Source organism: Chrysochloris asiatica, unplaced genomic scaffold (assembly GCF_000296735.1).
Source record: "Chrysochloris asiatica unplaced genomic scaffold, ChrAsi1.0 scaffold00020, whole genome shotgun sequence".
Taxonomy (NCBI): Eukaryota; Metazoa; Chordata; class Mammalia; order Afrosoricida; family Chrysochloridae; genus Chrysochloris; species Chrysochloris asiatica.
The window spans coordinates 13,555,584-13,569,993 of NW_006408538.1; the positions used below are offsets into that span (position 1 = coordinate 13,555,584).

General features: G+C 46.0%; 1 protein-coding gene across 1 annotated transcript in view; it reads left to right on the plus strand.

The window, feature by feature from the left end:
* COL13A1 (collagen, type XIII, alpha 1) overlaps window positions 1-14,410 on the plus strand; it is a 198,700-nt gene that overhangs the window by 142,305 nt on the left and 41,985 nt on the right. The window contains exons 23-30 of the mRNA XM_006837462.1: window positions 404-448; window positions 1,548-1,592; window positions 1,939-2,007; window positions 3,120-3,143; window positions 9,042-9,104; window positions 10,406-10,450; window positions 10,763-10,915; window positions 13,086-13,130. Of these exons, the coding sequence (XP_006837525.1) occupies window positions 404-448; window positions 1,548-1,592; window positions 1,939-2,007; window positions 3,120-3,143; window positions 9,042-9,104; window positions 10,406-10,450; window positions 10,763-10,915; window positions 13,086-13,130 (489 nt within the window). The remainder of the gene's footprint in view (window positions 1-403; window positions 449-1,547; window positions 1,593-1,938; window positions 2,008-3,119; window positions 3,144-9,041; window positions 9,105-10,405; window positions 10,451-10,762; window positions 10,916-13,085; window positions 13,131-14,410) is intronic.

The window sequence follows — 14,410 nt, forward strand, 5'->3', positions numbered from 1 at the left end:
ATGCAGATGACATCCCTCTTTCAGGTGGGTCTTCGGTGAATGCTGGCTCCCTCAAGCACGCTCGCTCCAAAGATGGAGAAGTGGCTGTCCGCTCGCTATAGGGTCGAATTAGTCAGGCTGGAATCTATACTGGAGAGCTTTTGACCTGTAACACAGACTAAAACTCCAGCCCCTTGGTTAGTCACGTAATAAAGAGACATTCCACTGGATGCCTCACTTTTTATGACCTTCTAGGCCAAGAGTCTAGGTGTCCAGTAGGTGGGTTGCTGTGAGTTAGAAGTCAGCAGGGCAAGAGACTTCAAGACATTAAGAACCTAGGATTTTAGCAGCAAGGCTGCCTTTTGCCTCCTTAAGCAGCTTCCCAAACTATATAACCTCACTCTATCCTTCTCCTCTTCCCCAGGGAGAAGCTGGTATGGATGGTCCCCCAGGAAGGCGAGGAGACAAGGTACACAGGTCCCAAAATCTCGGGAACTGCAGGATGACGGTCAGCTTGAGGGTTCAAGGTCCTAATGAGAAAGAGAACCCATTGGGTATACTCCTATGGCCAGACATCAGGCACAAGGCTGATCTAGATCATGGACGGCTCCCACTAGCCCCTCCATTCCTAGTCACCCTGTTTGCTGGCTGGCTTTGTCTTGGGTAGGACCCTTGACACAGGAAGTAAACTAAAGCCCCTGCTTCAGCTATCTTCCTGAGCCCCATGGCAGCTGGGCTCATCTCTCTCATGCTTCTCTCCTCTGAGGGTCCAGACAGAGCCCTCAGAGACATTAGATAACTAAAGCCCCTGCAGGAGAAACACACAGACAGGTTACTTGGACGTGACCACAGCTGACCCCTGACAGGTCATCATGAGCTGAGTTGTACCAAAGAGTTAATTTTCCCTGATGTTTACTTTCTATCTTGATTTTTTTTTTTTAATTGCTTTCTACTTACACATTTTCCCAGAGCACCTGGAACTGTGGGTTGGTGTTTGTCATCTGCACCACTGTTTTCATTTCTTCCAGAAAGTTCTGTCATATGTTTAACAGGAACAGACTCACCACCCGACCCCCAGTCGTGTGCCCCTGTGGTCCCTAATACCCTGCAAGCTGGGTCTTTCACAAGCAGAGGGGACTCTGAAGAAACAGCAGGAGGTCGTCATGGCTGTTACCTCATGGCTGTTACCAACCCCCTAGGCCATTGGCACACACTTGTTGAGTCCTTGCCATATGAGCAGGATAGAAATAAAAGAAAGACGAGCAAAGGATCTAGTTTCTGCTGCCAAGAATGACAATCCTAGCAGCGTCACTAGCAAAGAACACAAGTGTCACATGGGAAAGGCCGACTTACCCAGGGAGCTCAGAAGAAGAGGGGAGTGGGCCAGTGTTCGGGGGCTGCTTCCTGAAGGAGGCTGAGCCATCCGTGCTACCCTGCCATGGCAGCATGGTCTGAGTGCAGATGGCCTCCCAACCCCTCCCCAGTCCCTGATGTGTGTGGCCTATCCAAGGCCATCAGTGTGTGACCCAGTTCTGTCTCCATTTCTCTCCAATTTTGTCATGCAACAGGGGGAGCCTGGAGCAGCTGGAGAACAGGGACCAGCTGGCCCCAAGGTATGTGCCTTTCTCACCTGAAGTCCCAGTGGGAAGTGGCTTGGTCCTGGGTCTGCAAGTGGAGGCAAGGGAAGAGCATTCTGACCCCAGGCATGATTGGACTAAGTTTTCTTCAGGCCTGCCCAGCCCGATTCTCAAAGGGAGTCTTCCCTGTTTGTTCTGGAATCCCTGGGCATCCACTGAGAGTCTTTAGGACCCTTTTGCAGTTCTCCTCTAGCTACTCAAGAGCCCCCTGTGCAGCCAGGTGTAGCCAGTGGTGATTCGGTCCCCCTTTGGTAGAACACAGGCAGTAGTTGCCCCCAGGTGGCTCTTGGACCAGGCCTTGGTAACCTCATTTGTCTTGTAGGGCTTCAAGGGAGAACCAGGCAAAGGGGAGATGGTGGATTACAATGGAAACATCAATGAAGCTCTCCAGGTACGTGGGCTCCGTCTCAGAGGCTAGAAATCCGTAAGCCCTTCTGGACCTCAAGGCTCTGGACCAAGGATGTGACAGGATGCTCTTTAACATGGCCTGATCCATGTCCCTGAGGCCAGTTCACTGGGCAGAACTCCCAGGAGAGAGAGGTCCCTTTGCTTTGATCTCCCACTGTGCAGTCTCAGACAAATGCTCCCATCATTTGGCATCCACCCGGCTTTGTACCAGAAAGCCATAATGAGAACATTCACATCTAATAACCTACAGGGATGCTGGCCCACTCAGAGTTCTGGGGCTCTGTTTCTTCAGTACATACTCAACGTAGAATCTGCCTTCCTGAGATGCCTTCTTTTGTTAGCTTAATTACATTTTAAATTCATAAGCTAGCAGTCCTTCAAAGCAAGCTTTCTCAACCTGAGCACTGTTGTTGGATGCTGGGCAATCCTATTTACTTCTGAGCATTGTACAAGATTTAGCAGCATCTCTGGTCTCTACTCATAACATGCTAGTAGCACTACCCCTTCCAAGTTCGTACAACCAGAAAAATGTCTCGAGACATTTCCAAATTTTTCTGGGAGAGAAAAGGTCACCCCAAGTTAAAAATCATTGCTTCAAATAAATCTCTCCAGGTGTGTAATTCATTTTTAAAACCAGAAATCTTCCCTCTAATTTATTTTATTTTTTGAGTGATCTATAGTTTACTACTTTGCATTTATTTGAAGTTGAGAGGTACATCAAAACCTTGAATTCTGAGTTCTGGGAGAAGGGGATGCCATGAAATGGTCCCCAGTAGGCAGTGAGAAAGAATAAGAGAACTTGCTTCCTTCCCTCCTTTTTGTGAAGGAAGGAAATGCTGCTAGACCATTCGGGTGCATATCTGAGTTCATTCTAGAACAGCCTTCAGGGCAGTGGTTAGCTGGTAAGATGGGGAGAGTCCTGTGTCCAGTGAGTGCACTGGAGGTGAAAGGTTGGTGGGAGTGGTGTGGTCCTGGGAGCCATGGAGGTCCACCTGGAAGGGGCATGATCCCAATGTACCCTTGACCTGGCAGAGGTGACCTTCCAGATGGCTCTTGCTTTGCTCTTCAACTGACAGTGTGGTGTTGGTTTTTCAGGAGATCAGAACTCTGGCCTTGATGGTAAGTCTTCCTGATTGCTCACTTTTCTAGGGCACTGGGCTGGAAGGGCTTGGGGGAAGTCAGCCTAGCAGTAAGAACTTGAGTTCTCCCCTTTAGCAAGCAGGCAGGGGGCTTCTGAGTCTGGGTTGGTAAGCCAGGACTTATGGGTAGATCTCTGAAGCTACCCAGGCACAGAGCCACAGCTATTCTCTATTATGGGCTCATTGTAATGACAGTGGAAATGCTGGGTCTTAATTACAACTCTAAACAATAAATCAAATAACCATCCACCGCTCGTCTGTCAGTCTGTCCTACTGTGGTGGCTTGTGTGTTTCTGTGATGCTGGAAGCTATGCCACAGGTATTTGAAATACCAGCAGGGTCACCCGTAGTGGGCAGTTTCAGCAGAGCATCCAGATGAAGACAGACTAGGAAGAAGGAGAGGTGAACCACTTCTGAAGGTTTAGCCCCTGAACACCTTACACATAGCAACGGATTATTGTTAGATATAGTGCCGGAAGGTGAACCCTTCAGTTGGAAAGCACTCAAAATATGACTGTGGAAGAGCTGCGTCCTCAAAATAGAGTTGACCATAATGACATGAATGGATCAAAGCTTTCAGGACTTCTATTTGCTGATGGGGCACAACTCTAAATGAGGAGAAACAGCTGCAAACATCCATTAATAATTGGAGCATGGAATGTACACATTATGAAGCTAGGAATACTTGAAGTTATCAAGAATGAAATGGAGCACATAAAGAAGCAATACATTAGTATTAGTGAGCTAAAATGAACTGGTATTGGTCTTTTTGAATCTGACAATCACATGGATTACTACACAGGGAATGTCAAATTTAAGAGAAATGGCATCACAGACTTCATCAAAAAGAGCTTATCAAGATCTGTCTTGAAGTACAACACTGTCCATGATAGGGTAATACCATACACATACAAGTTAGTACCACTATTATTCAAATTTACCCACCAGTCACTAATGCTGGTAAGGATGAAACTGAAGAATTCTACCAGCTTCTTCAATCTGAAATTGACCAAGTGTGCAATCAAAATGTATTAATAATTACTGGGGGTTGGTATGCTAAAATTGGATCAGTAGTTGAAAAATATGGCCATGGTGATAGAAATGATACTGGATTTTGCAAGACCAATGTATTCATTGCAAATTTCTTTTCTCAACAACATAAAAGGCAACTAAACCCATGGACCTGACTTGATACACAGAAATCAAATTGACTGTATCTATGGGAAGAGAGAGTGGAAAAGCTCCGTATCATCAGCCAAAACAAGACCAGAGGCAGACTGTGGAACAAACCATCAATTTCTCATATGCAAATTCAGGCTGCAGCTAAGGAAAATTAATCCAAGTCTATGAGAGCCAATATATAACCTTGAATATATTTCACCTGAATTGAGAGATCATATCAAAACAGAATTGATGTATTAGACATAAATGTATTAGACATAAATGACCAAAGACCAGAAGAGTTGTGGGATGATTTCAAAAACAGGAAGAAGGCAAAAGATCATTAAAAAGACAGGAAAGAAAGAAAAGACAAAAATGGATGTCAGCAAGGGAGAAGAGCACAAGCAGAATGTGGGACCCTATCCAGAGAAGCAGCAACACCAAAAATGATGGCATCGAGAGAGCGAGTAGCTGAGTACTCTAGACTCATGGAAAGAGAAAGGCTGTGTGCTGGCAGCCAGGTGCTGGTGACCAGGAGGCAGGTGCGCAGAATGTGTCCTTTGGTTGTTTAAATGATTATATATTCCTGAGTGTTATTGTGTACATCCAAAAAGAAACAGGGAATAGAAGCAAATACTATTGAATGATGATGCACTGTGGAGATTGTAATCATTGCAATGAAACGATGGGTGTAAACCCAGTGTTGTCCCATGTAAACTATCACTCAATTCACGATAAAACTTTTAGAAAAAGAAAAGGGGGAATAGGTAAATACTGGTAAACGATAGTACATGGAGGAGGTTGTAATCATTGCAATGAAACAAAATATGATTTGTTGAATGTAAAACTAATGATTTACCATGTAAACTTTCACTCAATTTACAATTTTTAAAAAAGGATGTCAGAAGAGAATCAGAAGCTTGCTTTTAAGCATAGTGAAGAAGCAAAAGGGAATGATAGAAATGAGGAAGTGAAGAGCTGAACCAAAACTTTCAAAGGGCCACTCAGGAAGACAAAAGACACACCCTGGAGTGAGAAAACCAAAAGGGAAGAACACGCTCAGCATTTCTCAAGCTGAAAGAACTAAAGGAAAAATTCAAGCCTGCAACATTCAAGGACTCCTTAGGCAAAATATTGAATGATGCACAAAACTTCAAAAGAAGATGAAAGGAATACACAGTCACTGTACCAAAAAGAAATGGTCAGTTTCAACCGTTTCAAGAAGTAACATGATTAAGAACCAATGGTACTGATGGAAGAAGTCCAAGCAGCACTCAAGGCATTAGTTAAAAAATAAAAATAAAAAACAAAACCCAATGTCTATGAATTGATAGAATATAAATTGAAATATTTCAATAAACTGATGCAGAACTAGAGGCACTCACTGATTAATGCCAAGACATTTGGAAAACAGCTACCTGGCCAATCAATTGGGAGAGATCCATATTTGTGCCCATTCCAAAGAAAAGTGACCCAAAAGAATACAGATCATTAAACAATATCACTGGTATAACATGCAAGTAAAAATTCTGCTGAAAATAATTCAAAAATGTTTTAAACAGTACATCAACAGGGAGCTGCCATAAATTCAAGCCAAATTCAGAAGAGGACGTGGAACAAGGGATATCATTGCTAACACCAGATGGAGCTTGTCTGAAAGCAGAGGATACCAGAAAGATGTTTATGTGTGCTTTATTGACTACACAAAGGCATACAGCTGTGTGGGTAATAACAAATAAAGGATAACATTGCAAAGAATGAGTATTCTAGAACACTTAACTGTGCTCATGAGGAAGCTATATTTAGTCTCAGAAGCAGTTGTTTAACCAGAGCAACGGGTTACTGAATGGTTTAAAATCAGGAAAGGTGTGAGCCAGGGTTGTATTCTTTCACCAAACTTATTCAAGTTATATGCTAAACAAATAATATGAGAAACTAGATTACATGAAGAACGTAACAACCTGTGATATGCAGCTGATGCAACCCGGTTTGCTGGAAGAGGACTTAAAATGTTTACTGATGAAGATCAAAAACTACAACCTTCAGTATGGATTGCATTTGCTATGTAAACTTTTAGAAATTAAAAATAACAAAGGAATTTTAAATCCTTAAATTGGATCAATAAATAAATAATGTTGTTATTGTTATTATGTGCCATGGAGTCATAGCGACCATGTACAGGGTTTCCGAAGCTGTAAATCTTTACGGGAGCAGAAAGCCTCATCTTTCTCCCGCGGAACAGCTGGTACTTTCGAACTGCTGACGTATAATAAACAGAGAAAAGACTGAAGTTGTCAAAGACTTCATTTTACTTGGATCCACAATCAACACTCATGGAAGTAGCAGTCAAGAAATCAAATGATTTCCTGCATTAGGCAGATCTGCTGCACAAGACCTTTTTAAAGTGTTCAAGAGCAAAGATGTCAGTTTAAGGACTAAGGTGCATCTGACCTAAGCCCTGGCATTTTCAGTCACCTCATATGCATGTGAAAGTTGGACAATGAATAAGAAAGACTGAGAAGAATTGATACATTTGAGTTATGGGAGAAGAATGTTAACAGTACCATGGACAAACCTGTCCTAGAAGAATGCAGCCAGAATGCTCCTTATAAGCCAGGATGACAAGACTTCGCCTCTCATGCTTCAGGCATGTTGTCAGAAGGGACCAGTCCCTGGAGAAGGATATCATGCTTGGTAAAGTGGAGGGTCAGTAAAAACAGGAAGACCCCCAACCAAATGAATTAACACAGTGACAATGGGCTCAAACATAGCAACAATTGTGAGGATGGCGAGCAGGGTTTTGTTATGTTGTACATAGTGTCTGTTGGTTCTTTTGACAGCCATGGTACTTTCAATATTCTCCTCCAACACCATAACTCAAATGCATCAATTCTTCTATAGTCTTCCTTATTTACTATACAGCTTTTGCATGCATATGAGATTATTGAAAATACCATGGCTTGGTTCAGGCTCACCTTAGTCTTCAAGCTGACATCTTTGCTCTTCAACACTTTAAAAAGGTCTTGTACAGCAGATTTGCCTAATGCAATAAATCGATTGATTTCTTGACTGCTGCTTCCATAAGTGTTGATAGTTGATCCAAGAAGAATGAAGTCCTTGACCACTTCAATCTTTTCTCCGTTGATAAGAATGTTTTTTATTGGTCCAGTGGTGAGGATTTTTGTTTTCTTTACATTGAGATGTAATCCATATCGAAGGTTGTGCTCTTTGATCTTCATCAGTAAATGTTTTAAGTCCTCTTCACTTTCAGCAAGCAAGGCTGTATCATCTGCATATCGCAGGTTGTTAATGAGTCTTCCTCCAATCCTGATGCCACGTTTTTCTTCATAGAACCCAGCTTCTCAGATTATTTGCTCAGCATACAGGTTGAATAAGTATGGTGAAAGAATACAACCCTGCCGCACCCCTTTCTTAATTTTAAACTATTCAGTGTCCCCATGTTCTATTCAAACAACTGCCTCTTGGTCCATGTACAGATTCCTAATGAGCACAATTAAGTGTTCCATAATACTCATACTTCACAATGTTGTCCATAGCTTGTCATGATCCACATAATCGAAAGCCTCTGCGTAGTTAATAAAGCACAGGTAAACATACTTCTGATAATTCTCTGCTTTCAGCCATGGTCTGTTAAAATATGTTGCTTGAAATAGCTTTTGGAAACAGAGATTTCCTGGAAATTATTTGTTTTCTCTTAAAATCAGATTTGAGATATCAATTACATGCAACAAAATGTGCCTGTTTTTAGGGTACAGTTCAGTGAGTCAGACAAATATATACACCTATGTAACCACCACACTGGAGTCCTGGTGTGGCACTGTAGGATCAACACTGGACTGCTAACCACAAGTTTGGTGGTTCAAACCCACCAGCCCTCCTTGGAAACCCTATACAGAGACACTATGAGACAGAACTGACTTGACGACACTGAACAACCACAGCCACCATCACCACACAATCTCTCCAGAAAGTTCCTTCACCTCAGACAACCACGGCTCTGCTTCCCTTCACTGTAGAAGAGATTTGTCTTGTCTAGTCACTTGTGGATGGACTTGCGCAGTACATAGACTTTCCTGACTGTGTTGTTCAAAGGCTTAGGTGTTTGAAATGTCTCCATACCATTGCATCTACCAGAATTTAATCCTTTTTAAAGAGCTGAGTGGTGTTCCATTACATGGTTGTGTCATATAGTCACCTGTTAATGGGAGTCTTGGTTTGGCTCTATAGGATAAGCACTCGACCATAGGGCCATTTGAACAGCAAGGTTAGAGGTTCAAACTCACCAGCCGCTCCTCAGTAACTCTACACAGGATCACTATTGGTCAAAACCAACTCGGCGGCTCTCAACAACAATGGACATATGGGTTTTCTGAAGATCTTTTTAAGGCCTTAAAGAAGGGCTGATTGGTGTTCCTGGAGCCCAAGGAGTCTCCCAGGGGTGCCCTGGTAGGAAAGGGAGGGAGTAGCTGTTGGGTTCAAGGATCCCCGCCTCCAACTTTAACCCAAACTCCAAGCTTTCTGTTTTACATTTTTTGGGTCCCCCTTGTTATTGTCTTTGTCAAAAAAATGGTTCTGGCACTGACGAAAGTTTAAATACTTTTGTTCTTTAGGAGCCAGTCTCCACACTCGCCTCTCTGGTACAGGCCACCTACCCTGGGTCAGAAAGCTCCTCATGTGGTTTTCTTTGCTTCCTTAGGGCCCACCTGGTCTTCCAGGACAAATTGGCCCACCTGGTGCTCCGGGGGTTCCAGGCCAGAAGGTAAGGTGGTCTTCATGAAGGAGTGAGGTTACGTGAAGACCCTGTGGAGCTACCACCACCACTGAGCACAGTGACCTGGGCAGCCTATCCTGTACCCCCAGACTCCGACTCCTTACCACAGAGTTCTTGCCTGTCATTCTTCCCAGTGGCCCTGTCCTCCTACATCACAGTCCCCATCTTCCCTCCGAGTCCTCAGCCCTCCCATCAAGCATGTCTTTCTTGGGTTACTGTAAATCACAGACCCTCTGATGTGGTGAAACCTGAATCTAGACTTGTTCCTCCCCAAACCAGACCCTCAGATGCAACCCCAAGTCTCTGGGTATGTGGTTTTGAGTCCCTCCCCAATCTCTCCCTTCCCCCTTTCTCATCTTCACCTCCCTTTTATATCCCCCACCTTCACAAGCCCCTATGCTTTCCCCCTCCCCACAAAGACCATGTATCTTGTGGGTTAGATATTGGGCTGCTACCTGCAAGGTTGGTGGTTCAAGCCAACCTGCCACTTCTTGAGAGAAAGATGAGGCTGCCTGATTCTGGATCCCAGTATAGGGTCTGCGTGAGTTGGAATTGACTAGATGGCCCTGGATTTGGTTGGGGTTTTACCCTGTGCTCAAGGAGCCCTGGGGATGCAGAGGTTAAACACTCCACTGCTTAATGAAAGCTCTGTGACAGTTGGCTTCCCTAAAGATTCATAGCTTTGGAAACCAAGTGGTGCCATTGTTCTCCATCTGATAGGGTGGCTGTGAGTCAGAATTGATTTGATAACAATGGTTTGGGTTGGGTGGTTATCCAGTGCAGTACTCAATGGGCTCCCCACCCTACAAGTCCCTTCCCCTCTTCCCTACCTTTCATCGCCCTTCGTAGTTTTCAAGACCAGCTCAAAGGTCACCACCTGCTTGAGCTCTGCCCCAATTTAAGGAAAGGCCTTTAGTTGATGGGAAGATTAAGGGGTGGCCAGGGCTGGGTTTGTGGGGAGACAGAGAAGCAAGAATATGCCCCCTTTCCTGATTGAGCCAGTGCCCAAGGGTCTTGGAGGCAGCTACCCAGAGACAATGGGTGGCTGTAGTTACAGACAGAGCTGGGCTCAAATCCCGACCCAGCTGTTCTACGGGCCGGGCAGGTTACTTAATTCTTTGACAGGGAGACAATTAAAGCGCTTACCTCACGAAGTGCAATGCGAATTAAATGGGCACTGAGTGGACAGATGATGAGAAGGAAGCCCAGTTCGTAGGAAGTGTCTTGTCAACATCCATCATTGTTTTTATTCCGGGCTCTGAGAGTGACCTTCAGTTGTTCTGATGTAGGGGGAGATTGGACTACCAGGCCCTCCGGGACATGATGGGGAAAAGGTAAGACCAGACACACCCTGACAAGCCTCCGACAACGGGGCTCTGGAACAAACCCAGGCAGGAGTTTCCAAGGACAAGTGAAGAGGGGATCTGGGGTCCAGCTGAACCCCACACCACAGGTTCCCCAGTAAGCCAGGTAGATCCCTACTGGGATTGGTGTAGCTGTTGCCCAGGGACCCCTGACTCTTCACCTGGGCCCAGCCACGCGCCAAAGAGCCAAGTCTGACTGCTCTTGGAAGCCCCCATTGTCCTGTATTCTCTTCTCTTTTTTCCATCAATGTTTCTAATAAGTGTTGCTGCTATTTTCTAAAGGGACCTCGAGGCAAACCAGGAGACATAGGCCCCCCTGGTCCACAAGGACCTCTGGGAAAGGATGGGCCTCCAGGAATGAAGGGAGAAGACGGCCTCCCAGGCAGTCCAGGAGAGAAGGGAGAGAGAGGGGAGATGGGCCACGCAGGCGCCCCGGTGAGTAGGCAGGACTGGGGCCAGAGTCCTTGGCTCCGCCTTCCTTTGCCTGTGCCATCCCAGCCTGCCAGCTCTGCATGGGGCCAGCTGCTGACTGGGAAGCTGGAGGCAGGAACTGAGAGCCAAAGATTCACCCAGGTTACCCCCAGCCACACACTGTGTAAAGGCCAGCTTCCTAACTCAAGAGACCTGGGTCCTCTTCTGTCATCACCTGTATGTGACCTTTAGCAAGAGCCTTGTAGAGCCTCTGTTCCCACATCTCTGAAATGGGGATAATAGCATCTTCCCTGGATAACTCTTTTGGTTGGTTGGAGGGAGATGAAGTCATAGGTATAAATAAAACTGCCCCTTTGGAAGCCGTATGCCCAGGGAGGTTGCATGTCGACAGAGTGGCCTCAGCCCAGTCCAGTTTGGCTGGTGATGTGACTTGGGAGCCTTCTCTGGACTTCAGTTGTTCCCATCTGTGAAATGGGCACGCTCCTAGCAACAACCCTGGAGGAAGGGAGTTACGTGTACATGCTTCAGCTGCTCACATATGTTCTGCATTACTGCCCATCACTAACAGATGTCTTTGTCCATCTGTAGGGTCTAGATGGCCCAACTGGGGAGAAAGGAGAACCAGGTGACCAAGGGAGACCCGGAGCGACAGGATTGCCTGGCCCCAGTGGGCTCCCAGGATTCACAGTAAGGCGAGAGGGCTGGGTGTCAAGATTATGGGTAGGGAACTGCAGGCCAGGGCATGTGATTGGGGGTCCTTTGCTGAGTCCCAGTCTGATGGCTGTACCTGGCACTGTTGCTGGGAGGCTGCAGGAACCCCAGCCTGCCTGCCCACCAGCCATGGGGGGACACCGGAGTGTAAACAGGAGTGTCCGCTTCCTCCACTTACACTTGGTGACCTCAGTCTTTAGGACAAACCTTCTTCAAAGGGGGTAGAATCTTGGAACCTCAGAAGTCAGCCCAAACCTCTAAGCCTCTGTGACCACCACTGTCCCAGTCAATGAGATAGCAGGGAGTTCACGGCTCCTCCAAGTCCATCCCATTGTTGAGCCATTCCCTGTGGTAACCCCTCTTCCCTGCCTTGGTCTTCATTCTGCCCTCTGGGCCCATATTCCTTGTCCATGCTACTTAGCAAATCCCCACCCACTAGTGACCTAAAACAATATTCAGGTTTCTCATCTCCTGTGGGTCAGGCACTGGGATGTGTCACTAGGTTGCAGACAAAGTGTCAACAGACTGACGTTTTCCAGGGTCCTCCTGCAAGCTCACACACCTTTGACAGAATTCCATTCCTTGCTGTTGTAGGGCTGAGTCCCTCAGTCCCTATAGGCCACCTGCTGTCCCCTGCCCCATGGCCCTTCTCATAGGCAGGTCACATTACAGCAGCTTGCTGCTCCAGACCAGTACAAGACCCTCTCTAGTACGCTAGCTCCCATAAACCCAAACCAGCTGCCATCCAGTTGACGCTGACCCCTGGCAGCCCCATGTGTGTGTTAGAGTAGAACTGTGTTCTATAGGATTCTCAGTGGCTGAGTTGACTCTGACCCCTAGCAGCCCCGTGTGTGTTAGAGTAGAACTGTGCTCCACTGTATTCTCAGTGGCTGAGTTTTCAGAAGTACATCTCCAGACCTTTCTTCCAAGGTACCTCTGGGATACCTCAAACCTCCAACCTTTCAGTTAGCAGCCAAACAGGTATGCTTGCCATTCTAGCAAGACAGAGCTGTGGGTATATGTATACATCCTAACATAATCACAGAAGAAGCATCATTCCCCATTGCCATATGCTATGTTCTACTATTAGAAATAATTCACAGGTCAACCCTGGAATCTATGCAGAATAACAGCCTCTCTTCCCACGTTCTGTCTCCTAGGGGTTGATGACCTTTCAGGGTGTTCCTCGCTGACCCCTAACCTAGTCTTAGGAGACATGGTGGTGTGGTAGTTAAAGCACTTGGCTGCAGTTCAAAACCACCAGCCACTCCATAGGAGAAAGATGTGTCGGTCTACATCCAAACAAATTACAGCCTTGGAAACCCTATTGGGTTTCTATGAGCTGGAATCAACTCAAAATGACAATGACAAATGCAGCCTAGTGTTTCTCAGATCTGAGGGTCTGGTGTCCCCCGGCTTCCCCAGGTGCTGGCATTTACACCGTGGTGTTTTGTGCCCACAGGGAGAGAAAGGAGAAGCTGGGGAGAAGGGTGACCCAGGCGTGGAGGTACGTGGCACATTCTCTTCCTTTTGTGTCATGGGAGATTATCTCCCAGGGGGCACAGCATTTCCATGTTTTAGAATGAAATCACAACATCTGAGGGAGGAAGGAGCTGACTGTCTACTGAGCACCACCGTGGGTCAGGAGCTGAGCATGCCCCCCAGAGATTCCCATGCCAGCAACGCCCTGCTCATCAAACCTCTAAAAGGAGCTGGAGTCTGCCGAGAGGAAAAGAACAGAGCTGCCCCTGTATGGCTCCTGATTAGGGGGGTACTTAGACATTTCCATGTGGACATTGCAACATTAAAATTGTCCTGAGGGGCAGCAGCTCAGGGTCAGAGCAGCTTCACAGAGACAGGCCATCTGAGCAGAATCTTGACGATGTGGTAGCCTAGAAGATTGAGAAGTAGGCTTTCCACAATTAGTCCACTAGACTGATGGACCACATGCACATCAGCCACCACAGCTCTGAGACCAGAAGAACTAGATGGTGTCCAGCTACCACGACTGAAAGGGACCATATTTATTATAAGGCCCATGGCTCAATTTTCAGCCAAACAATAGACAGGTTTTAAGGGAAACAATAACACTAGGGAGGTGTGCACAACTTAGAATAACTACTTAAGATACAAAGGGCAGTGTTCACCCAAGGACAAAGTTCAGACTGGGTAAGAAAGGAGGAGGAATGGAAATGAGGAACTCAGGGAGGAAGTGATGTTACTTTGTGGGGATTGCAACCAACAACATGAAACAAAACTAATGGGTCAACTTGTGTGTTGCTGTGATGCTGGAAGCTATGCCACCAGGATTTACATTCCAGCAGGGTCACTCATGGTGGACAGGTTTTAGTAGAGCATCCAGACTGAGAAAAACTAGCAGGAAGGAGAGGTTGACCTCAGAGGAGAGTTGACCTTAATGGCAAGGTTGAAGTAAAGCTTTCAGGACCTTCATTTGCTGGTGGTGTAGAACTCAAAATGGGAAGAAACATCTGAAAACTTACAATAATAACCAGAACATGCAGTGTACAAAGCACCAGGAAACTAGGAAAATTGGTAGTTATCAAAAATTAAACAAAACACATAAAGATAAATATTCTAGGCATTCTTGTTGTTGTGAAGTGCCGTCGAGTTGGTTCCGACCCATAGCGACCCTGTATAGGGTTTCCAAAGTCAGTCCCAGAAGCACTGTCGATGTTGTGTGTCGTGGAATGGTTCTGACTCATGACGATCCTGTGTAGGGTTTCCAAGAAGCGACTGGTGGGTTTAGACCACCAATCTTGCAGTTCG